This window comes from Oryzias latipes, chromosome 15 (genome assembly GCF_002234675.1).
Source record: "Oryzias latipes chromosome 15, ASM223467v1".
Lineage (NCBI taxonomy): Eukaryota > Metazoa > Chordata > Actinopteri > Beloniformes > Adrianichthyidae > Oryzias > Oryzias latipes.
Window position 1 is genome coordinate 12,026,527 of NC_019873.2, and position 26,780 is coordinate 12,053,306.

The window sequence follows — 26,780 nt, forward strand, 5'->3', positions numbered from 1 at the left end:
ATATATATATATATGTTTTGAAGTACTCAAAGATTTTTAAAAATTAATTGTAGGCTTTACTTTGTTGTCTTTTCCTATTTTTTCCTTTTTACTGATCTATAGAACCGTGACTCTAAAACCGTGACACGAGCCGAACTATGAATCTTGTGATCTGTTGCACCCCTAAATTCTAGTAAGAAAAATTTATTTTTTCTTTTACAAGCCAGCCCCCTTGAGGATGTGTTGCTCCTGGGTGTGCCTTTGGCCTCTGTGTCTGTGTTTGGTAGATCATTGTTGCTAAAAAGTCTCTCTGGGGCTTTTATGATAGGGGTTGTGTGGCTCTTTTCTGCAATTTCCTTATTAGTGATGATGTGTTTGGTAATCCGCAGCTGGATTCGGACCAGCAGCTGCATGAGGTCTGAGGCAGAGGGGCAGCTGATGAAAGTGTTGGCGGGATGCTCCAATAAAGAGCAGATTACCATAGGCAGCCCCCCCCCCAGTTGTCCCTAATAAAACCCCTCCATGTCACATTTACTCACTGGCAGCCTGTAAATGTAGCAGTGTTCAACCCACAGAGTGCAACTTTCACTGCTTCGGAATCAGTTTGGAAAACTGCACAAGGATGTAAAAATTCCGAGAAGGAAAAGACAACCAGACACATGAACACTGTAATGCAGCAATGTGGGAAGCACTTTACAAATCTCACCTCTACATCTTAAAGATGCAAAACAAACTACACCCTCACAAGCACCTCCTTACTTCTCTCTTCTTGACTCCATCCACTAAGTTTGTTTTATCTGAAGATTCTCAGAGAATGCTGAGAGGATCCTGATCCCTAATCTTCCTAACCCCCCCATCCCCACTGTTAAAGAATGTTTGAAAGACATCTGAGTGTGAGGGAGGTACCACTGTACTGGATTTGGAGGGGAGGCTGAGTATTAAGTGCTTTTTTTTGCTCAAACACTTAGAAGGAGAAGGTTTTTGTGTGGAGATGGTCCTCACCTGAGTTCCGACCCAGCTGGAGCTCAGAGATCCAACTGAAACAAAAACTAAAAATCCTAATTATTTTTGTTAGAAGTAGGAAAATACAATCTTCCCTGATGTTTTCCTTCCACCAGCTGCTCTTGAAGAAAACCTAAATGGAGAAACTCCTCTGTTAGCTTGACAACAAGAAAGTGACTAAGACGCTACCTGTCAAATGATGCTACCTTGGCTTCACTTTTCTCTTCTTGGCTTCTGTAAACTCTGGGTGGTTAGACTTGCTGAACCATTCAAGTTTGTAAAGTGTTTTTTATGTGCCTTTAAGCACATCTAGCAGATCACAATGTGTCTGGCATTGCTTACACACCGTGTAGATGTAACCTGTCCAAAGTTATGACTGTAAATGTTCACCTTTGTCACCAACATGTTTTTGGGGGAAGCGCTCTTGAGGAAGAGCTATGTAGCCATAAGACCACAAGATGGGCCCAAGACTGGGTGTCTCTGTGCTGGTCCCCAGCCCGGATAAAATACAGGGTTGTGTCAGGAAGGGGATCAGAGGTAAAAGTCTCTGCCAAACCACCTGTGCACGCTGCATCGCTGTAATGATCCCTGTACAGATATACCAAAAATGTGAACAATACCATATTTTATTACAAAAATATAATTAGAAAAACAGATTTTTTTAGATTAAGACTTTTTTTCGCATTCAAAGCACTTTCATGTTTTTGGATTCTAAGCTCTTGCTAAGCAGTTCTCTCTCCCCGAATACTTTAAAAATAAATCAGAAATTCGAGCTGATTTAATAATAAAAAAAAGCATCAAAAACAGGTTTTGTGTGCAGTAGTTGGTGCATTCAGGGCAACTGTTACCATTTTAATTAGAATCTACCCATGGCAAAAACAACCATAAAATGTCTGGCTTTTCATTGTATGGGGTGATTTTGTATCCCTACCACAGCAAATGTTTTCATTTTTCTTTAGAACCAGTGTTTATTTGCCACACCTACATCTTTACCAGTACAAAATACAAGAATGGCAGAATTTTAATGGTTTCTATGGGACATCTTTGTAAGCCCTCCACAAAAGAACGGGTTAAGGTTGTTTTTTTTAGCTAATTTGGCATTTTTAAGAATATCTGGACTACACTGGACAAAAACTTATTTCGATTTGGTTTGATTGCCTTTGCGTTGCACCTCAATGGAACCTCAGTTGTGAATTTGTGCTTTGGAAAACCCCCAAGATGATTTTAACATGTGGCAGGGTCATTGTTTTAATTTATTATTCATTTTAATTGCAACGGAGGCTTGTTTTTAAGAAGTACTTTGTTTGTTTTTTGAGAGTAAAAATGAGCTCAGATGGGGGCTTTGTCTTTTGACCTGACAAACGTATTCCAACAAGTGTCAGCTTGATTGTAAGCCCTCCATTTGTTTTTGGTATAAATAGGGATGAGAGTGGAGACAAAAGACTACATAATTTTTTAACCAATGTCCAACCACTGCTTTGAGTTTTTGTATAATTCTTAATGTATCACATTTCATATTGTTCAGCAATATTTGAGCAAAAGACATGGCAGTTATGATAGGCTATTATAACCCCATTGAGATACTAATGGTATCATGATGTCCTTGAAGATAAGATACCCAAACAACCCTGTGGTGTGTGGTCTACTTTATTCCAAGTAGTTTGATTGATACAAACAAAAAGGTAGATAACGATCTAATATAGTCTTTGAATTATTGAGGTTTTTGGTCAGATTCTTAGAGGGAAGGTTAAACGTCTTCACGGTGAGGCCATCATCAGCCCTTGCTCAGATTCTTTGTCAGATAGACTGCATGAATAAGGTACATCAGGAATTCTCCTTGTGCCATTTTCCTCTCATCTGCTTGCAGACACAAAGGCAGATTAAAGCAGCGCACCACCAAACACCACGTGTCAATCTTATCTTCTTGGGGAGCCATTTTTAAACATATGTTAATCTGGGACAGCACAAACTCATTCTCTTCTTTCTCTGCTTGTTTATCTCTTATCGAGGGCACAGTAGGTGAGGGGCAGCTCTGCCGCAGAGTTAAGTGGCATTATTTGGATAATTGCATCCATTGTTGCAGCTTATACAGTGATCTGAAACGTGTGTAAATAGCTGCAGGTCCAGGTAGCGGGTGGTTAGCGGATATCAAACAGAAGCCAGGGGATTTTCTACAAAGGCGACAGAAAGCATCTGAATGCCCCTTTATACCTGCAGCTGAATTTTCAATGAGTGTTTGATAAGTTCTTCTGTGAGAAGCGTCCACGCTCACAAGCAATAAACGCTGGATTCAGATTACATCAATTCAGTGTATTGATAAGTCATTCATTCAGGTCATCTTAAAGTGAATACAAACTGGGTTGAAAACTCAAATTAGTAAAGATTTTTAAATTCATATTCCTCCCAACTATTTCAAGATTGCAAATAACAAATTGGGTGTAGTTTATTCTAATAGACCAAAATCCTCCAAACTGTATTTCCAAAACGTCATTTATAATGGGCCAACAGATTACGGTGAAGAGTTTCAGTGTGACTCTCTCATGAAGGAAGAAACCTGGAGACTATGGAAAGAAATTTCTCTACTGAGACATTCATTCATTCTGGTTTTTGTGGACAAAAGAAGAAGAGAACCAACCAGGAAATTACATAAGCTCTGTGTGTTAGAGATAAAAAAAGACTAGTCTACAGTGTAAAGCTGAAGAAACAGGAATCATAAAAAGGTTAGCGCTTAAAAATGCCTGCTAAGTAAATGTGTTCTTATTTCAGAAATGTAGCTGCTTTTATTCTGCCTATTTTTGTTTTCTCCAAGTGTTCTGGTTATAACTCGTTTCAGACAACAGGGCCCCAAATGAGCAGCTACAGTTTGGTCTGCTACAATATTTGGTTCGGGAGCCATGTGGGTGAAAGTAAACTAAACCAAACCGACTAGCATTACCACCCAATTCAGCCAGATCTATGGGAGTGTACCAGAGAAGAAGTGGCCTGACAGGCAGAAACACCCAACAGAACTAGGCTCTGCATGCAAACACACCACGGAATCCATACACCCTAAACCGTTTGAGCCCACAGTATAGTTGGTTTGTATGTTGTGACTGTTCCATTCTATGCTCGAATGTGAACCATATCTGTGTCGGGTTTTAGAGGGGGTCCAGATCACGGTTCTGAGAACTCTGGTCCGGTAACGGATCTGCTGTGATCACTGAACGGGTCAATTCTCCAAACCCAAAGCACTGATTGCATAACACCACATGTTAAAATGTAAGACCACAACATAAACCAAACAGGCGAACAACATTGAGATATAAAACACAATTTTACCCCCTAAAAGACTTATTCACTCAGATATATATTCTTATGAAAAATAAGAGGCTGGACAAAAGTTCACTGCAAAAGAGTTAATACAAAGATTTACAACCTTGTTTGTAAACATTCGAGACATTTTACTAGGTTTTAAGACGTCTTACCTTATCTTTGCTATACACCTATTCACAATTTTCTCAAAATCAGTACAGTTGAGAATTTTTTGTCTTATTAAGAGGCACGATTTTCTAAACAAGGAAATTATTAAAATGAGTCTAAATCATTTATGCTTCACACTCTTGACAATAGAAAAACTGGATTTAGGCTAAAAAAATCTCAAATTGCACTGTAGTGTTTGGTTCAATTTTAGGGATGTTATTTTAAAGTTCAGTAAATGTTAGACTGGCATTCATTGTTTTTATTTTGGAACCACAAATTTTGGTTTATGTTCTAAGAATAAGTGCGAGTTTTAAACTTTATGAGGATTTAATAGAATGGGCCAAATTGCACTAAGATCATATTCTCATTTAATTTGATTGTGTTTCGAAAATGAGTAATTTCCACTAATTACACTAGCATTTTGTGACTAAATCAAAACGAACAACAAGTACGAATGTAAAAACTAAGAAAAAGCAAAACATTTGCTTAGAACAGGAAAAAAAACTTTTTATTGGGCTAACAGACATTCAATTCTAAGTAATTCTATAAAACATTTACCTTTTCACCTTAATTTTCCAATGACCCTTCTATAATGTTAAAAGCATTTTCCCTTATTATTAGATTTCCTGTTTAATGAAAATAACGTGCTGCATGGACAGATAATTGTACTACATTCTAGTGATTTTATGATTTAGATTAGTGTTCTTTTCCTAGTTTTAGGCTACCTGGTTTTGCAGTGTTTGTGTTGGAGAATGATGGTGATCCAGCATTATAGTATAGTATAGTATAGTATAGTATAGTATAGTATAGTAAGTAAGTAAGTAAGTAAGTAAATTTTATTTGTATAGCACCTTTCGCAGACAAAGGTCACAAGGTGCTTCACAGGTTAAAATATGTATACATACACATATAAAAACATAAAAACATAAAATATAAAAAGCATAAACTATGTAAAACAATCATCTCAAGCCCAATAAAAGTAGTTTCAGTTAAAATGCTTTGCAAAAATAAAAAGTTTTTAGTTGACTTTTAAAAGAATTCACAGAGTCCAGGGAACGTAGCGACAATGGAAGTTCATTCCAGAGTTTGGGAGCAACAGCCTGGAAGGATCTGTCTCCTCTAGTTCGGAACCGTGTGCGAGGGACCATCAACAGGTTCTGATCCGCAGACCTCAGTGCACGAGATGGTCTGTAAGGGGCGATCAGATCACAAACATATGGAGGAGCTTGGGAATGAAGGGCCCTAAAAGTCAAAACTAGAATTTTGTATTGGTAGCGGTAAGCAACCGGGAGCCAATGAAGAGCTTTGAGGATCGGGGAGATGTGATCTCTTCTCTTGGTGCGAGTCAAGATCCTCGCAGCAGAGTTCTGGATCAGCTGCAGGCGAGACAGCTCCTTCTTATTCATACAGGAAAACAGACTGTTACAGTAGTCTAGCCGTGTAGAAACAAAGGCATGAATAAGAAGTTCTAGATCTTCATATGACACCATCTTCCGTAGCTTAGAAATGTTCCTCAACTGGAAGAAACAGTTCCTGATCAACTGCTTGGAGTGCTGCTCCAGCGACATATCTTTGTCAAAAATGACACCCAAATTTCTAAGGCTGGGTTTGACATCCTGGCCAAGAGAACCCAAGTGCTGCTTAATCCCTGGTATAGCATCATCAGGGGCAACAACTAAGGTTTCTGTTTTCTCTGAGTTTAGTTGCAGAGAGTTTTTACAGAGCCATTGTTTTATCTGCATCAAGCAGTTCATCAGAGAATCCAGCTTGTGTGTCTCGGAGGGCTTAAAAGAGCAATATAGCTGGATATCATCAGCAAAGAGATGGTAGGAAACATCACTGAAATCCTGAATGATCTTTCCAAGAGGGATCATGTATAGGAGAAACAGAACAGGGCCTAGAACAGAGCCCTGGGGAACCCCACACAGTAAGTCTACTGACTGAGACATTTTGTGGTTGGCCATGACACTGAAATTCCGACCGGATAAGTAAGAGGAAAACCAGTGGAGAACTGACCCTGACAAACCAATCAGGTCCCTCAATCTGTCCAATAAGATCTGGTGGTCAACCGTGTCAAAGGCTGATGAAAGATCTAGTAAGACAAGGACCGTGTGTCTGCCAGAATCAGCAGACATCAAAATATCACTGGACACCTTCAGCAGGGCTGTCTCTGTGGAGTGATGTTTACGAAAACCTGACTGAAAAGTGTCATAGATGCTCCTTTTATCCAAGAACTCTGACAATTGTTCAGCTACCACCTTTTCCAGAATCTTTGAGATAAATGGAAGCTTTGAGATGGGTCTATAATTCTGGAAGACTGATGGGTCCAGATTAGACTTTTTCAGCAGAGGCTCCACTATGGCATGTTTGAATGCGTTTGGAAAAACACCAGTGGAAAGTGAAAGGTTGATCATTTCAGTGACACTTTGGCCGATGGTCTCAAACACCTTTAAGAAGAGTTTGGAAGGAATGACATCAGATGGACAAGTAGAAGGTTTCAACTTGGTCAACAGAGCAGATATGTCCTCCAGAGTGACAGGCCTAAAAGTAGACCATTTGTGGGAAACAGGCTCCACCACAACACCATCATCACAACAAGGAGGTGGGAGCTGCTCTTTGATCTTCTTAGTCTTATTTGCAAAGAACTTGAGAAATTCATTGGAGTCGGCTTTGCAGAACACAGGGGGTACTGGGGCTGCAGGACCAACAATAGAATTTATCGTGTCAAACAAAACTTTTGGGCTCTTCTTATTTGAGGATATTAGCTGGCGAAAGTAGTTAGATCTGGCATCTTTCACCATCTCGTTGTATGAGGACACGAGATCCCTAAGATGCAGTCTGTGGACCATGAGATTGGTGGATTTTAAAAGACGCTCAGTTTGACGACACTGTCTCTTTAAATTTTGGATGGTTTCATTTATCCAGGGACACACTTTTTTCTTTGATAAATTGGATTTGACAGGAGCCACCTGATCCAGGATTGTGACACAGTGATCACTAAAACGAACAATCAGATTGTTAACATCAGAACATTCCTTAAATAAGTGGGGGTCAAACAGCGCTGAAAAACGTCCATCAGTGTTGGCGGTGATGATGCGCCTTTGAGACAGTATGCATGAGGAAACAGGTTCAGGAGTGACGTTTAGCTCAAAGAAGACACCACTATGATCACTCATATGTACATCCTCCACATAAAGATTAGTAATGCTCAGACCAAGAGAAAAAACTAAGTCCAAAGTGTTGCCCTTTTGATGGGTGGGGTCAGAGACATGTTGCTCAAAATTAAAGGTTTCAGTCAAAAATAAAAATTCCATTGCTGGACAGGATGAACAATCATTTATATGAAGGTTAAAATCCCCTAGTATTAAAACCCTTTCCAGTTTTATGATGGAAGACAGAAAGTCACTAAAATCATGTAAAAAGGGAGCAGCAGGACCCGGGGGGCGGTAGACTAAAACACAATAAAATGGATCTGACGTATCAACTTTGAATGACAGAGATTCAAAAGATGAGAACGTTTGGGTGTTCATGTCTTTGCATGTGTAGTTGTCCTTATACACAACTGCCACACCCCCACCACGGCGAGAGGGGCGGGGCTTCCCGATGACTGAACAGCCCTCCAAACAGAGTTCGTTTAAATGAATAAACTCTTCCTCTTTTTGCCAAGTCTCAGTCAGAAACATAAAATCAAGGTTTTGTCTTGAAAAGAGATCAGTCAATGAGAAGGATTTGTTGGCAATAGAGCGAGTGTTCAGCAAGCCAAGTTGTATTGTTGGTGGTGACGTCACTATCGAAGCGGCAGCGGGGTGCACCGGGATTGGTAGCAGACAAGTCCAGCGGTCACGTGACTTCCAGTCGGGTGTCCGCTGCGGTGGAAGCTGAGTATATACCGGTGAAAACACGGAAGTGAGGGACGGTACAGTAATCCGGTGGTGAGAATGCCAGCATTGTTGGGGCTCCAGGACAGTAGCCGACGTAATCCGAGCAGGCGATGTCGGCGGCGAGGCTGTGCCGCTGCAGGCCTCCTGAAGAGGAATCGGACGCAGGCATCTTGCGCGTTTCCCATAACGCAGATCCGGGCCGGTGAATTCCAAGTGTAAGGCTCGTCTGCACTTTACCTGGAGTCCAGCCCTAAGACCTCTTTTCCTCTGCTTTCTCCTTTTCCTTGGAGGTCGAGGCAGATATAGTACATCTGACAGGCCAGCCGCACAAATAAATGGTGGAGGAAATGTTTGTTTGTAGCTGTCCCATGTTTCAAAGACAGACTCCATTTGCTCTTTGATTTGAAGGAGAAAGTCCCGGCCATAGGTCCGCAAAGCAGCAACATATCCGTTTGTTAATCGGGCTGACATGATCACATACATAGTAAAAACAATCACTATCACTCTACATAACATGAGACGAGCAGAGGCATTGCCGAACACAGGCGCCATCTTTGTCTCCCAGCTCAGGACTAACCCCTAACTATAGTATAGTATAGTATAGTATAGAATAGTATAGTATAGTATAGTATAGTATAGTATAGTATAGTATAGTATGCCCTCAGTAAAACTTTAAAATTAATATGTTTGTTTTGCGTTATCAATAAAGCTGCATTGTGGTTGAAAAGCAAACATGGATCCTGATGATTAAAAAGCCTGAAATGGAATTTAGTTTCTTCGTATACCTTTAAAAAAAAACCTCTAAAATTTGCAGGAGTTAAAAACTGCATATCTGAAGGACAGTGTGCCCAGTGCTGCAAGAATAACAAGTTCATTAGTCAAGAGGGGGCACCACAGGAATTCAAACTCTCCCCTGACGCAGGTCCGGCCTCTGATTGGCTGGCTGCAGCAGCACTGTGAGACTCATTAGAGCCCAGCAGTAATTAAGAGTTGTTAGAAAGTGAATTCTCCAACCGCTGATTAGAAAATTAAACTATTTACTGATTACATATTAATAGAAGACAACAATGGTGCCTGCCATAAGCTTGGAAGGCAACCAAGGAATAAATCTGTGTACTTAATTACCATAAACAATGGGGGCAGAGGAACGGAGTTTTATGCACTCTCCCTCCTGTAATGTGTCTGATATCAGAAGACACTTGACAATTCTTGTTCAATTATCTCTATTATTTAATGTGCTGTGAACTGCCTCTGAGTAAATAAATTAACCACCCCAATTACTTTGACTCATCTGGGGAGGGCCGCCGCGTAATAGAAAATGTTGCTGAAAGCAGCACTGAGCCCAAACTGGGGAGAGATGGGGGAGGAGGGGATGCAGGGATGCAGCAGATGAGAGGAAGCTGGGAAAACAAAAGTGATGTATTTAAGTGAAAGAAAAGTGTAATAAACAACAAAAAAAAGAGCAGATCTGTTTCAGGAGAGCAGACGTGGCTAACAATTAAAATGACAAAAACTAACTCTCAAGGAGACACACAACCAGTGAGTCTTTGAACAAAAAGAAAACAGTAAATATATGAACATGGAAAACTATAGAGGGCCACATCAAAGACATAGACACAGCAGAGCTGGAAGGATCTTCCCAGGCTTTCTGTTGCTGGAGCGGACAGATGAACAATTGCTCATGGGTCGCTCACTCTGTCAGCTCACATCTCCACATCTGCTCTGTAGTGCTGTGCAAGTGCACAGCAGTGAGGTGCATGCGCAGCAGTAAGATGTGCAGAATCTAAAACTTTACTTGAGAGGCCAGGTCACATGACCACATGCAACGATCCTCTAAATTTGTCCTCTCACATCGAAGAAAGGCACCGGGAAACAAAGAGCATTGGATGCTTTGGAGAGACATACTAAAGATATGGAACACATTTATCTTTTTGTACGACCCTGTCAATGAGATACATCAGTGACAGCTTGGATTTAGTTTAGAGTCAGAACTTTAGATTAATATGTGGATGAAAAAAAGACAAATAAACATCCAGGAAATCAGCATGAAAGGATCCAGACCAGTTAGCTGACTGGATTGTCATCTGGCTTGTTGTTTTGTTGTTTCTGTTCTATTAATTCATTTTTGTCACTGTAAATGAAACAGTAATAAAAGTTATAACTAAAAGCTGAGTCATGGTAACTTTTTCTCTGTGATCAGAAGCTGAAAGTTTCCGTTAGCCTTTACAGCTATCAGAAACAGACACACAAAGAAGGGATGCTGAACAAACGTTGATTTTCTTCAGAGCTTTTCTTGTTGCTCCACTAAAAAATACAGATTTAGCTCCATGTGATATTCTGACCTGTTTCAAAAGATGTTTTGTAATGATTACTCTAGCTGATAAATGTATCTTATTAAATGATTTTGGTCTCAAAATATCCACAACAGGGAAAATGGGGGGGGGGGGTGCATCAGGTGAACAGGAAAGTAAAAGCCAGCAAAGGTGGATTTCTAGATGTGATATGTTGCTCTAACCCTTCTCTAGTGAATTCTATTTTCAGGAGGGGACCTTTATGAAAGAGAAATCTTTCTGGCTGAAGGCGTTAGAAAGTAAATAACCTGGCGTCTAGCTGGCCAGCTGCTTTACAGGAGGAGGAAGAACAGCCCTTCAGACTGACACAATGGTATATGTTTGGACGGGGGGAGAGGGCACTCAGGCAGGGGGGAACCCCAAAGCTAACAAACAGCATTAAGATAGCCTCCATATCAGCATCCAAATGGGATGGGAAAGGTGAGCTCTAATCTCCCCACCTGAGTGTCTATTTCTATAGACTGCCACCTATTTCATTCCCCAAGTTGCTTTTCCAGGATTTCGGGAGGAAATCACAGTCAGACAGCAACGTGAAAACAGAGGAAGGAGCAACAAACCTTAACTTTTCACCATAGGAATGCCTGCTAATGTGAACGTTTCCCTGCAGCTTTTCTGATTTACGCTCCTAAATGAATCCTGCATCAATTCTATTTTTAAAAGTCAACAACACTAAAGCTAAGGCCAAATTCCCCGAGCACACGTGTGAAAACAACGGCACTCTGTGTGAGGGAAGGCTTGTGTGTCTGACTGTGAGTGTGGATGTTTGTGTTTGAACATTTCTGTGTGAACGTCTATGATTTTTGTGTGTGTTTAAACTGTGTGTTTCTGTGAATGTGTGTAAATGTTTGTGTACAAGAACATTTGTGATTGCAAACATTTGTGTATGCTTGTGTGTTTATAAAAATGTGTGTGTGAAAACTGTGTGCAGGTGTGAACATTTTTGTGTGTGAACAGTTGTATCTGTGGATAATTTTATGTTTGCAAACAGAGTGTATATTTGTATCTAAACATTCATGTGTTCAAAATTTATCTGTGTGTCAGTTTGTGTTTGTGAACTTGAAGGAGTTTATTTCTTTAAGCAAACAATTTTACATGTGAGATAATAGTGTTTGTGAATGTGTATGTTTGAACATTAGTGTGAATGAAACTTTATTTGTGTGTATGTTTACACTTTTTGTGTGTAAACATTTGTGTGTATGTCTACACTTTTTGTGTGTAGGTGGACATGTTTTTATGAAGGTTTGTGAGTGTAAACGCACGTTGTGCCTTAAGTGTGTGAAAGTTTAAGTGTGTAAACAGTGTGTGTAAGTAATTTGTTTGTGTGAACATAAAAGTGTGTGTGTGAACATTAGTGTGTGAATAAACTGTATTTACGTGAATTTCTGGGTGTGTGAAAAATGGGTCTGTGTGAACGTTAGTGTGTGAACATTTAAGTATGTGTGTGTTTCATGTTGTGTCTTTTCCTCTACATTCCCCCCCTCCCTTACCCCCCCCCCCCCCTACAGCATATCAATGAAGGCCAGATATGTACTAGAGGGAGGGAGGGGGTTTGGGGGATGCAGCCGTGCATGGCTGAGCGCACTGTTCAATAGTGTGCTGGCTGGCTGACGGGGACCGCGACTGGCAAACGGCTGCAGCGGCGTATTCGGCTATCGCACCCAGTTATCGTTTCCCCCATGAAGGGTTCCCTTATCACCCCGGCCCAGAGAGGTCTCCCTTCTTCTCCCATCCCCGAGACACACCCCCCCCTCCTCCTCTTCCACCCCCCAATTCCCTCCTTTCATATCCACCCAGCGCTACGTTGAGCAACATTCAACCAAGAGGCAGGGAGGGGGCTTCAAAGATTCTCTCACGGAAACACACAAACTCTCCGAGTGTGCACGGAAGTGTGCACGTGTGTGCGTACACTCAATTTGCCAAAACAGTTTTTCCAGTGTAATTGGGCTCGGGGTACCTGTGTCCATGAGATAGCGCAGCCTCTTCTCCACGCGCGCCGCTCGCGCGTCGATGTGCCTCTGCTCGCTCTCCAGCGCAGACAGCTCCCCGACCACGTACTGACTGGTGTCTTTGAACGCCTTCTGTCGACCGCAAGAGAGGCAGAGAAAAGAGGGGAGGAGGAGCAGAGAGACGGCGTTAAACACAGGGGCAAAGGATGGAGGGATGGAATACAAAGAGAACGGAGGAAAAGTAGGAAAAAGTGAACAAGAAATGAAAAAGAAAGAGCGAGAAAGTGAAAGTGGATTTAAACTACATGAACACGTGTTTGAGGAGCACAAATCCTCCACACATGAAAAAACTGAAGCAACTGTTGCTGTCTGTCATTTCTGAAAGCTGCTATTTCAACAAAACATGAAGAGACTTGAAAATTAACCTTTAGGAGCACAGAGAGTTCTGGAAAACTGATGCACAGTAAAACAGAGAAGCTAACGATAGGTTTTATTCTAAAAGATTTGAAAACAGGAGGAATTCGGGCTAAAGTTTTCACCTTCATGTCTGACTTTCCGTTTTAAGAAAAAAAGGATTCTTCAATGCTTTTTTCCATTTAAAGGTCCTGGATTAAATGGTACGTTAAGAATTAGCGGCATACGGCATGACTGGGTTAAATCAAACCTTCATAAACTGAAGAGTCTGATTTAAAAAAATAAACGTAATAATAATTGATAAATTTGTGTAACTTTAAATGTCATTCTTGTGTTTCCATGTTTAAACAATGCACTTCTCAAGCATATATGAGATGTATCATTGATTTAAATGAAATACTGAAACAGTTACTTTGAAAGATAGGTGGCAAATTCTAATATTAAGATTCATGCAACAATTTTTTTGTCCAAGTTTCTTTATATTTTTATAAAAAGACTATAACCACACAGAAAGCCTCAAGTTTCTGTTGAAATCAAATGATCACTCTAGTTTTTACAATCAAAAAAGGAAAAATGAAAATAGACGAGTGAAAAAATGTTGGAATACGTTGAGCTCACAAGTAGTATAAAAATAGCTAATTAAACAAAAATAAACACTAAATACATTTAAATAATAGAAAACCCTTTAAGTTGAACAAAATATTAATACATTTTTTTTTGGGGGATTAAATATAAATTAGGAACTGAAAAAGAAAGACTCTATAGATCAGGGGTCTGAAACCTGTGGCTCCAGAGACACATCCCTCAAGACTGGCACTGATTTAATATAGATTAGATTTCAAATACTAAGCAAAACTGGTAAAAAAATAAAAATAAAAAAAGTTTGATCTTTTCTGATTTCTCAATTAAATTTATTAGTTTAAAACAGTATATATATACACTTTTTTTTACTATACTTTCTACTGGATCTGTAACCGATACGTTTATGATTATGTTCTGGTAAACAGCAGTAGTAACTAGGAAAAAGGATGATGGATCATGAAGTAGACCTAACAAGAGAAAAATGCTATTTAAAAAGAAATAATTGCTAGTCTCTCTTTACTTTTTCTGTTAATTTGTTTATGAAAAAAAAACATTTAATAATAATTTATATTGAAAATTAACGATGTAATGATGCCAAGCGTTCTGGAGGGCAGAAAATGTAAAGCGGTATCAAATTTACCTAATTGGTCAATTAAGACTTTGTGGCTTCTAATAGGATTTATAATCAGTAAGAAACTGGCACTTTTTGACTGTTAAAGGTTGCAGACCGCTGCTATAGATCATATTATCATATTAGCATCTTCATGTCGTTGCAACATTAATTAATATCTGAAATAAAATTGAGAGAATAATGACCTTTGTCATTTTTGTAATGTTTTATTTGTAAAGAGTGATGCTCCCGTTTGCAGAGGCTGCAGAAAGCATCAAGTGTGTCGTCTGACTATGTTTACACTTTATCTTGCAGATAAAACTTGACTTTTTTAATTTGGTTGTGCTCACAAACTGCTTCTTCCAGCTTTTCCTTCGCGCAAAACACACACACGCGCACACACACCAACCTGTAACAACAGGCAGTGCTGACCCCTCTTCACCTCTGTCTCTCAGCTGTTTGCTATTCTTCAGGGACTCTCAGAGTGAGGAAAATGTTTATTCAAATCTGCTGCCGAGGATGCATCCCAAAAGTATCTGCGGTTTATTGCTGATGCACTTCCTTTTTTTTTTTTTTTTTTTTTAATGGGAAGGAGAACTAGTGAGAGGGAAAGTTTTTTTTCCTGCTTTCCACCCAGGCCAGCACTTTTCCTTCAAGTCTTTCCACCGAGCCTGTGTGGCTGCGCACACATGTGTGTGTGTGTTCATGCCCTGAACCCCCCCCCCACCACCACCTCCCCCCTCTTTGCGCGCTCTCGCTCTATCACCATATTTTTCCTTGGCAAATCAATTTTACACATGATCAGCCCCCTCCCCCGCCGCGCTCGGCCCAGCCGTAATTAAGAGCAGGGAAATTACCATATATATTATATTAATGCAAACATCATTCAGCAGGTAATTCTTGGCTGATCGGGATAATGGAAAGGTTGAACACCCATTAACCCTGGGGCCTGCGCACCGGACGAGGCGCGTGCACGTGGGGGTGTGTGTGGGACAGGTTGGAGGGTCGAGGGCAGGAGGCTCTGCAGAAGCGCATGGCACATGGAAAGGCTCTTTTTAACGCCGCATGTGCACGTCCTTTTGGCTCGCACGTTCAACGTGCGAGCCAAAAGGATGTGCACATGCGGCGTGTGGGTCCCAGAAGGGCGTGCACGTTCAAACATGCACACGCAGGCAGCTCTTGATATCTACATTGTTATAATTAACATGGCAGTCTGTTAGATCAATACTTGAGTCTTTGTGGCACAGAGCGACGGTGGAGAGAGTGGGAGGCCACAGAGGTGAATGGGACAAGGGTAAACTGAAACATGCCAGGAGAAGGCAGTAACCCCCCCCAGCACAGAAAAAAAACAAAAAAAAGCTCAGCTCTTATTCATCCTGGCGCCTGATTTTGCACATCTAAAGGCGACCATCAGGGTCAGCCCCCTGCCCTCTCCACGGCAAAGTTACAGTTTTGATCAACTAAAAGCTTCACTTTTCACAAATATATGTATAAACCAGGAAGGATGGAAACTTCTTAATGGCCGGAGGTGGGGGCAAATGGGGGTGGGACAATCCAATCTCAAGAGTGTGCGAATGAAAAAAAAAATCTAAGGTTTATTTGAATCAGTTTTCAAAGATTTGGATTTAATTTCAATATTGTGAGAAGCTTTTTAAAAAATTCTCTAATCATTTGATTTAATCCTGGGGTGCAGTTGATGTGTTTGTGTTTAATTCAAGTCCTGAACAAGACACTCAACACTCATTTTCATCCAAGCATCATGCATCTGAGTCCTCTTCATTCAGAAAAGGTCTGCCTCCAGACACACTGCTGAGGGCAGATCATCCAGCATTTATCGACTCTGGTGGGAAAAGTTTACAGCAAGTTTGACTGTGCCTTTATCCTTAGAAATCAACATTCTGTGTGCTTCTTTGCTGAAGACTTCCTGTCCTACTGATTGTGGATTGGAGTTCAGCTGCACAGTGAAATTGATCAGACATCCAAAACAGGCTGAACTTGTTAGATTTAAATCATTCTAATATCAGACAGATGAGCCAGAAGGTGATCTGTATTACTCAGAAGATCAATTCAAAAGGTATTGTGCCATTTTTTCTTTTTTTTTGTTTCAGCTTGTATTTATAATATAAAAACAAGGAAATTTGTACAAACCTCGTCTTCAATCTGTCTGTGAACCTCCAGCTCTGCTGGTGAACCTCTGTCCTCCTCCATCCTCCTCAGGTCTTCAGGAACAGACTTCTGCCTCTTCACCTCTGCAGGGACACGATCACAGATTAGGGGTGCAATGGATCACACAACTCACAGTTTGGATTGTGTCATGGTTACACATCTGTGCAGGCATGGATGTTAGTGTGAAGAAAGCTTTGTTCACAGTAAAACCTTTACAGTTGGGTCTCAGCCACAGCACCCCACCCCCGTACCCCAGCATGATGACCAGCAGACTCTGCATTGGTCTTACCCGGTCTGTTCTCCACATACTGGCTAAAGGACTTCAGCTGAGTTTTCCTGACTGCAGAATCTGCGTTAAACACGACCGGGCTGCGTAACCTCTCTGTGGCTCTGCGCAGACGCTCTCCTCGCAGCTCCTCTGCATTTTCCTGTCAAATAGAAACAGAAGGTCAGTCTGAAGAAGTGCAGCTGGATGTCACCAGAATGCACTACATCTGTGAGGATCCATCCAATGCAGTGTGCCTTTTTTATTTGTGCTGTTTTCTTTGCTCAGGTTTTGATTGGTTGCCTCATGTAACCCATCCATCTTCTAAACCCCCTGAATTCCTTTTGGGGTCATGGGGTTGCCAACCCAGCTACTGTTGGGTGAATGGGAGCTACAACATGAACAGGTCCTCAGTCAGTCAGTCCGACACCAATTAACCTATGAAGCATGTTTTTGGACTGTAGGTGGAGAAAACCCATGAATAAGGAGAACGTTCAAACTCCAAAGAGAAACCATGACCATCTTAGCATTAGGGGTGTAGGAAAAGATCGATTTGCGATGTATCCCAATATTTCATTTGGCGATACTAGTATCGATTCAAAATGCTGTCAAAACGATATTTATTATTTATGAGCGTCCTTCAGCGTCTGACTCTTATTTTCCACATTAATCCTATTTTTTTTTCTTATACTGAAAATTATTTACAGTGTTGACTGTTCTCTTTAAGAACAAATACTTCCTAATTTACCAAAATGAAAGCACTATGAATTTGCTTGGGTAAAAGCAACTTGTATATGAGGTACAGTTGCAGTACCTCATATACATTGTAATCATCAAATAAAATGAATATCACAATTATTACAATGAAAGGCATGTTAATATTCAGATGCAGTTTTTTTCTAAGTCATACTCTTTAAAAAAGTAAAAGAAAATGTCTTCTGGTACAATATTGCGATACATATCGTATCGTGAGACGGGTATCAGGATACGTATCGTATCGCCAGACTCTTGCCAAAACACACCCCTACTTAGTATAAGGGACGAGCTGCGCCACTGTGCAGCCCCTAAATACACATCTTATAATTGAATGGAGGGGGCAGCTCAGATGGTAAATGGTGCATACTTATCCCTTGTGCTATCTTAGATGACCCCACCCTTACATTGACGTGTTCTTCCTACCATGAAAAAGGTGGATAAAGGTGGAAAGATTTCATGTTATCCATGGACACCAGTGAGGTTTACAAATCATTGAAGAAAAAAGGTTCAGAGCACTGTTTAGTGGGTCTAGATGACCCAACTCCTAATGTTAAAGTGCCTAGGATAGCACAAGGGCTAAATAGCGCTTTTCTACCTTCCTCGAAGTCCCAAAGCGCTTTACAGTCCCAGTCCCATTCACACACACATCCACACACTGATGATCAGAGGTGGACCGCCCTACCGCTGCACCACGGCCGCCCTCGGATGACGGTTTCTGTCTTTGTCTGACTTTGTGTATGCGTGCTCCTCTAAGGGCCTCCTCTTCCAGCCTGGGTTCTAATAATCTGCCTACTGCTTTACATTTTCCAAAATTCTGATTTCAGGACAAAAGTCAAGCTATTTCATCTGCAGAATAGAGGCTGCACTTTAGTCCAGCTCAACCCTCCGTCTCATATTCCCACAGTTAAAACATGGAGGACCTGCTCCACAGAGTTTAATTCACTTTATTTGGAGATTTTGATTTTGAGAGCAAAACCTCACGCATATGCGGTTCACATCCGAACAAAGATACACCTGCAGACACAAAACTGGTGAAAGTTGATGTATAAACCTCTCTGAGGTTTGTTTGGAAATGCACATTCATTTGCTCAATCGTGAGAGAGACAAAAAAGGAGGCAATTAACTCGACTTTCAGCCGAACCTCGAGCCAGAAAATATATTCAGATTATGCAAAACGCCACAAACGCTATTGTTTTCAAAGTGTTTGGAAAGCCACGGTGTTGCAGCACGAGACGGGGCTTCATTACGGAGCCATCACAGTCGAGCGAAAACAAGCAGACTCCAGTTACGACTGACACGGCGGCGATGCTAATGAGACCAACAAACGTGTAATAAAGTCGACAATTAGGACAAACGCCCTCCACGGCGGGAATAGACGGAGGGAGATAGTCAAGCGGGGTGTGCACAGCCAGCTAATAGGGGCAGTGGAGGAGGGGGGAGATGTTAGCATCGCTTCAGATTATTGACTCTCAAAAACAAAGTCAGCAATTAGCCTGGTCCTACATTGTTTGCTCTATTAGTCTGTCAGCTTCTGTAGCCACTTAAAACTCTGTGTCAAGTGAAAATTGAAGCAAATTTATTTATGGAGCGCTCTGGGCTTTTGCGCAATTTAAAGCAGGAAGGGACATGAGACAACAATGTGATGTTTAAATCACTGATTGTGCTGGAGAGGTAAAATAAGTGCCATGAGTGTCATTTCATCAGAAAGTTCAGCTGCAGAAAGCGGCAGGCCTTCAAACAAATGTTTCACAGACCAAATGGTAATGTTAATCCGAGGTCGACACAAAGTTTCAGACCTGCATTCGTCTATGAATAATGCATATGTTTGCTTAAAAAAAAGAGAAACAATCAAAGGTAATTGGATGTCGGCGGATTTGTTGGATTAGCTCTCCTGTCCTTGTCATATTTTCATGAGGATTTCAAACATTTGTCCTAAAGTGGTTTGTTAAAGCAGGACATCCTTGCACGATCTGCAGACGAGTTTCCTTCCAGAGAGTGATCCTCTGATGAGAAAAATGATTCCGATTCCAAAGAAGGATTTTATTTTTGAAAAGCACTTAAACCAAAGACAAAACATCAACATTGGTTCCTCACAGGCGGAGCAGCAGCTCCCTCAACTGACAATCTGTTTGATTTTGGGATGCCAACCCGCTTCCCCTCAGTGTTGCATCATTGCTGCTATGAATGAGCATGTGCCCCCCCCCCCCCCCCCCCGGCTAAAACTGCAGTCCGCTGAACGTAGCCCACTCCTATCGTGACAAGGGGGTGTGGTCACTTCACCTGTCCCATGTGACAGGCAATAGGAAAACCCACCTTTCCTTCCATTTAAAAGTAAAACGGAAAATCTATTTTTACCAAATAATAAGGAGAAAAAATCCACACAAAAACAGATTTTTCGTGCTTTTAAACTCCAGTAAGATTTGTAGCAAATTTTTACGTTTAAAATCTAACTGGCATATACACTGTCCCACATATAGACTGTTGTGGCTTGTAGGGTTGCTGGTTTACGACTGCCTTTTAGCGTTTGGATGGTGTGATGACACAGCAATCCAGTGTCCAGATAAGCAACAATCTGGAGCCAGAAAGGCTTAGAAAGGAGGTGAGAGAGAATCTCTGAGGTATTGGAGAAAAGTGGCGAAACATTAACACAATCTTTGAGGAAAAAATAGCAAAACTTTGGATGGAAGAAAATGTTGGGACACTGAAACGTATTAAAATATTTATCGATGTATTTAAGGCAAAAGGAGGCAGACCAAATATATTCTCAGTTTGGTACAAAAAGGTGTGTCTGCACATCTATGGGTCAGATCTGTTTATATTAAAGTCAAACAATCATCACTTTTCAGGTTAGAGGTCAATTTAGGAGAAACTCTAGAACTGCAAGGCGCACTAAAGCATGTACACAGACATGTATGTGCACCCCTCTGGGCATGAACGAATAAGCCTTTTAGGCTTCAGAACTGAACACACACACACACACACACACATGTGCATGTGCACACAGGCCTCACTCACTGTTTACTTATGACTAAATCAATTCAACAGGTGTTCAGATTTGCAGTCTGCCTCATTGATTCAGTACTCGTATCAGAGGCTTCAAACACGCAGCTGTAACTTTCACACTCACACTTATACACGCATGTGCACACATAAATGTGCGTGCGCACACAGCAGGCTGTCTGAAAAGGTCACTGCAGCGGGCTGCAGCGACAGAGGAGGGTTTTTCTGAAGGACACTGGAAGCGGCCCACATGAAGACGGCGGAGCGCCAAACTGACAAACCGAGACAATCTGCCTCTCAAGGATTCGACTGAACTTCTAGTGATACACAGAGAAAGAAAAAAGGCGGCAAAAAGGAAAAAGTGAATGTTGTGTTACCTCTAGTGCTTCTGTAGGGCTGAGGGGGGAGGGGGAGGAGGAGGAGGCAGAGGGCGAGGAAGAGGAGGAAGTGGAGGAAGGAGACGTGGGAGAAGTGACTCCTCTGGGGCCCACCTCCACCATCTTCTTCAGCTTCAAATCCACATTTTTGCTGTTGGCACCTGGAGAGGAAGAGGAGGAGGTTGTGTGAGACAACCTGTGTGAGTACCTTTCATGTTTATTTCAGAGAGCTGCTGAGTTTTCTGTACCAGGTGTGAAGGTCAGTAACCGAAATGATAAAAGATGAAGAAGACTAAAGTTTAAAACAGCTTCCCCCTTCAAACCCTGCGCACAGAGCCCGTTAGTGCTGTTCAAGTGATATGTTATGTGAATCATAACTGTTACAAATTAGCAAATTAAAAAATCAGAGAGTCGTTTGTGTGGGAATCCTACGAGCATCCTACAAGCACTTCAGTTCCTTTCAGTTCACTTTCACTAAAGTTTTAAATCTGAATTAACAACATTCAATTTAAATATTATAAAATAATATTCTGTCATAAAAAATTAGACGATTGGTTTTTCAAATTGTCAGAAATGTATTTAACCTCCATTTTCACAGCTACTTCTTAAAAATCGGCTTCATCATCAACTAATTTAATTAACACTTTTAACTGTTTGTTCCCAGTGGGACTGAACTGTCACCATGGTAACTGTATACAGAGACCATCTCATATTTTTCTTTTAAGAGTTTTTCTCATGTTTTACACTTTTATGCACAAATATTTTTCTGACTCATCCTCTAATATTCTGCTTTCTCCAAGACTTCCCTTATTTGCTTCAACTTCTCTTTTTTCCCTCTTCTTTTTTTCATCCTCCGTTCCTGCCAGCAGCTGCAAACAGCTCTATTTTACAGGGACTGCTGGGCACGGCCCCCTGCCAGGTCAGAGACGGCGCTGGGGAGGATGAAAGAGCAGGAGGGCGAACGTTTCATGTGCTCCCTCCCTTGGTGACTAAACTCAGGCCGGTGCTCTTGAACTTTGCCATTAAAACAATTTCCTACCTGGAGACCAAAACCCATGAACATTTCAGAGGAAAACCGGGTTTGATCCTTTCACATCCATCAAGGACATAAAAATGGGCACCAATAAAGACAGAAATTCCAGCACAAATTTGAAAAAGTGACATGATAAGACACATCAAAGCTGCAAAAACACATTTGCCTGTTTTCATTTTTGTTTTTTCGTATTTCTCGTGTCGTTCCCAGAATTAATTAACTACAAAACAAAGCAATTAGTTTCTAGAAGATTTAAGAAAATGCTTTTGAAGATATGTTTGTGTTAGAGTTTACAAACATCAGGGCTGCAGAAAAATGCAGGTTTGTGAGGAGGATGAAGATGAAGAGCTGGCATTTGCCAGAGAGTCAGATAAAAAAAGCAACAAGAGATCCTCAGCAGTGAAACAGAAGCAGAGGATGAAGAATGCCTGCAGCAGGTGCTTTTACCCGGAGAGGTCAGCTCAGGGGCGGGGTTAGTAAGCTCTGGTGGGCTGGAGGCAGCTGGAAGGGCCTCCGGTGGCGGTGGGTTAGTAACCAAAGCAGTAGCAGGAGCAGAGGAGCCAGCGGTGACAGAACCATCGCCACCAAAGATGACCTGCTCCTCCAAAACCCCACCCTCCTCATCCTCGTCTTGACTCCTCCCACTGTCCACAACATCTGAGGGTGTTAGGGAAAAAAGATGGACAGCAGGAAAAAAGAAGAAGTTAGAGAGGAAGTTAGGTGTGCAAAAGATAAAAAGAGGGAAGAGTCAGAGCAGGTTTGGTTTTCTGGAAAAAGATTAACATAAAAAAAAATCCAAACAATCCAAAATTGGTGCAGCAAATGGCATAAACCTTCGCAGTTCCCCACGGCACCCTGGCACCACTTTAAAGCCCTGAAGATCTGAGAGAGCACATTTTTATGCTATAACATTCAGAAAACAGCCCTAGTGCTTCCAATTAGCCTTTAGAGTTAAAATGGCTCCGGTGGATGGTGCAGGTATGCTTTCCTGATGAACGAGTTTCCGCTCTGCTTTGGCACTTGTGTGTATTCTCTTGACTCCCGTAACTCTTCAACCCCTTACATAAATAATGTAATTCCAGTGGATTCCGTAGCAACGTAGCGCTGATATGTTGGATTTTACAGTAGTGAAGTGTTTACACGGCTGATTCTGCTGTGAAGAAAAGCGGCTTTGCAGCACTTTTTGTTCATAAAGTGTTGCGCAATGGTGCAAAGCCAATATGTAAAGATGCTTGTCTTCGCACTAGAATCAGCAGTACGACTACGTGAACAGTCAAGGAGTCATAATGTGTGTTATTTAGATGTTGCCAGCTACAGCTCCAGTGTTAAAGGTAGCTGTAGCTGTGAATTGTTTACATTTGCCCCACTCAGTGGACACATGCTCGTGTCACATGACCAGTTTCGTTCCTGTTTTCTCAAAGACCACCATTTGATTTGGTTTCTGTTTTCCTTCTTATTAAAACATGTCTAGAAGAAACACCAAACCTCAGGTTAACATGTTCATATTTGGATATGATAACAGCAACATTTGGTTTTGTTACAAGGTGAAGCAAGATGGAGGCCGTCGTTCACGATGGAAGGAATTTACGTACAACTTTATTATCGCAGTTTCTTGTTGGTCTAAAACAGTGCGTCCATCAGGATGATTTTATTTCTAATTCTAAATTTTTGGGTAACTTTTGCTGAAAATTTATGAGACTTTAAGAAGCAGATGAATATTCATCCTCGTGTTTTTTTTGAGGGACTCAGGCCTTAAAAATCGGTGGGGTAAAAGAGTCCAGAGTGTGTGTTCTTTGTTTCAGTCCCTCTCATTGGCAAGTCTGCCTCCTGCCTTTCTTTTCCGGATAAAAGAAGTAAGGCGAACACAAAGCTCAGAAACATGAAAGCACATTTTCCATTAAGTCTCCTGAGGGGTTCGACAGAAACAATGCCGTCTCCACATTAGGAAGCAAACAGAAAGCATGTTAGAAGAAACTCAAACGGCTCTAGCTGCATGGATAACCAGCACGGATTAAAAGAAAACAATCAGTAAACAGTGTCAGACATTGCAAGCTCCCTCCTCTGCTCTTTATTACTTCAGACAGAGAACAAAGACAGAAGGAGAGGGGGGAAATAACACCGCTTCCTGATTTTTCTCTTCTAATTTGCTAGCTGCGACGTGGAGCGTGCTAGCAAGCGCCGTCCCTGCGTGGCTGGTCGGGGCCTAATTAAGGAGAGGCCATGGTGATGGAGTTGGGAAAGTTTGTTTGCGGGCAGGCACTTGGAGGGGGCAGCCCGAGCTGCATTTAAAGAACTGTGAGCAGTGCTAGGAGAGAAGGAGCGGGGGAGCGGGGGCTGGGATTAGCCGTTCTGCTCGGCAGGCCTTGTGTATCACAGCCCACAGCATTTCTCTCCTCCTCCGTTTGCTCTCTTCTTCCCTCTGACTCCAATTTTAATAAGATCAACAATTAGTCCGTTCAGAAAAGCTGAAAGAGCAAATAAACCCGGAACATCCGTCCGTCTGCCTGCTGGGCGGACGCTTCTCCTCCTTTGGGTCAGCTCTGTCCTCTAAAGTTCCCTCTCCTTCCTTTGGTCAGATCTAACAGAAAATGTCTTTGTTGCACGAACAGAAGGTCAGAAGTTTTAACATTACTTCCACAAAGAGCAGATTTTTAATAAAAAACCTCTTCTGCACCTCCTGTGGAGCATCAGTGATGTTTCTCTACACAAACTCTGAAGCTGAGGGTAGAACAAGCTCAGAGTCCCATTCAAGCAGAAGATTTGTGGAAAAATCCAGCAAAAATGGAGTTTGGTGAGGCTCAAACATCCCATAATCGCAGTGATCTCACATGAAGAGGCTCTTTGTCGCCTCATTAGGATGGAGTGAAGCTCCTGAACAGAGGAGTGATGGAGGGGAGAAATGTGGAGGAATGTGAGGCCTGATGATGGTTATTAGAATAATGACCTCAGTTTGAAGGAAATGGAAAACAGTGGGAGACACGTTTGCTGGTAACAGATGACTTCAGGGTTTTGGGTGTAATTCTGTTCCTACGGTCAGGTTGATTAAGAAATACTTGGGGGGAGGTGTGGGGGGCGTCTTGTTCAGACCTACAGAAGCTGACAAATTGCCACTTTAGTTTTTCTTTAGAGAGACTGAAACATGTAGAAGTGAAGAAGAGGCCAAAACAGCTGCGGTGACAAAGGAGGACTTTACTGTAGTCTGTCTGTTCTGCAGATGGGTTCTCAGGTGTGTCCTGACCTCCTGCAGGTGCTCCCCTGCTGCCTCTCGCTGTGTCCAGCAAGCTCATGTCGGATATCTTGACTCCGGACCGGGCCTCGGCGATCAGCTGCCGGGCGCGCTCTCGCAGCTGCTTCCGCCGCTCTGCATCCCGCTCCTGCACACAGGAACACAACAGTCTGAGCTGCAAACACAGACATTACGACAGAGGAAGAGCAGCACTTTTTTTTTTTTTTTTTTACTAACTTGTCCTGTCTAACAGCTAGGCAGGCAGATGAGAGCTGAGGGCCTCTTGTGTTGGACATATTTTACTTTAACAAGAGGGGTTATTAATCTTCAGACAAACAAAAGGTATGACTGAATAAACCCCTTTTGTAATTGAGGCCAAACTTTATTAATTTCAACCATGTTTGAAAATCTTTGGTGTTGGACCGGACGGAAAAGGAAAGAAGGGAAGAAGAGAGAGGGATGTTAGAGAGGGGAGGGTGATAGTGAGAGGGGGAGGTAAGACCATGAAGCAGCATAGAGCAGACAGGTTTACTGGTTGTTTATCATTACGGTACGGTTCAAATGTAGTACAAAAAGGGCGGGGCCTGTCCACACACACTCAAATGTTATCAACACACCTGCTAGCTGCAAAAATGTCCACATGTCAACATGTACACAAAACAGATAGTGTTCACAAACGCATACCTATGCCTTTAAACCAACTAGTGTGAAATCTTTCATTCATTCAATCATGCAAACTATTAGTGCAAAGGTGAGCTAACACCTGTGCTCAGGTGAGTGTTTATGTTCTTCTAAAATGGATGGTGGAAAGTGAAAAGAAGGAGGAGGAGCGCCCAGCCACCCCCACACCCAGACCCCCGCCGCAGCAGCAGCGGCAGCCGGAATCCCCCCAACGCCACACGGGAACAGGCAGGGAACAACCGCCCCCCGGGCGACCAAGACCGCCACCCAGGCCAGGGCCAGCAGGACCGCCACGAGGCCCCCAGAGCCAGAGAGCAGGGAGGCGTGGAGGGAAAGAGAGCGCCCCCCCAGCCCAACCAGGAAAGCAGCCCCCCGCCGCGCCGGGAGAGCCCAACGCAGGGCCCCACCGGAGAAGGACGCCCACAGCCCCAGACGAGCACCCCACCACCACCCAGGAGTTCCGGGCATCCCCCCGCCCCAACCCCAGGTACGAGCCAGGACCCCCCAAGGGAGACCCGCTCCGCACTCCAGGCAGCCACCCACCCGGCCCACGGTTGGTCCAGGGAGGAGCAAGGCAGGGGCCCGCCGCCCCCGCCCAGGAGGGGGGAACCCCGGGGAAAAAAGGGGGCCCATAAGGGGTGTTGTAAATATGGCCCGACCAGGCTCGGCCACTGTTGGAAGTTTGGCGGGGCCCAGCGCTCAGGGGCAAGGACAAGGACCCACCCCCCAGGGACACGACCCCCCCCGGCTCAGGTGTAATGTGAACCCCCCCACCGTGCGGAGAGAGCACCGCCGGGCCCAGGAAGCCGGCTCCCAGGGGACACGGCCGCCGTCGCCAAGGGGCCCGCACCCCCCACCAGGGAAGGGGTAGGGGACAGATGGACCCAGGTCCCACCTTCCTTGCAAAATGTGTGTGCGTATATGTGTGTTTGACAGGGTGTGTGTGTGCATGTGTGTGTGTTTATGTTGGAATGTATATATTGAAGGGGGAGGGGTGTGTGTACTAAGGGGGGTGCAGTTAAAATTGGCGAGTAGGGCACTAAGTGGACATC

At 42.6% G+C, this 26,780-nt stretch overlaps 1 protein-coding gene across 7 annotated transcripts in view; it reads right to left on the reverse strand.

Moving 5' to 3' along the window:
• Positions 1 to 26,780, reverse strand: part of ehbp1 (EH domain binding protein 1) — a 147,046-nt gene that overhangs the window by 18,644 nt on the left and 101,622 nt on the right. For 3 of the 7 annotated variants that reach the window (XM_023963398.1, XM_023963396.1, XM_023963395.1), the window contains 6 exons: positions 25,060 to 25,222; positions 22,269 to 22,478; positions 20,789 to 20,949; positions 16,680 to 16,818; positions 16,373 to 16,473; positions 12,627 to 12,750 (listed from right to left, as the gene is read on the reverse strand). In XM_023963398.1, coding sequence (XP_023819166.1) covers positions 12,627 to 12,750; positions 16,373 to 16,473; positions 16,680 to 16,818; positions 20,789 to 20,949; positions 22,269 to 22,478; positions 25,060 to 25,222 — 898 coding nt within the window. The remainder of the gene's footprint in view (positions 1 to 12,626; positions 12,751 to 16,372; positions 16,474 to 16,679; positions 16,819 to 20,788; positions 20,950 to 22,268; positions 22,479 to 25,059; positions 25,223 to 26,780) is intronic. The other 4 variants (XM_023963397.1, XM_023963401.1, XM_023963399.1 and 1 more) reach the window with 3 other exon arrangements.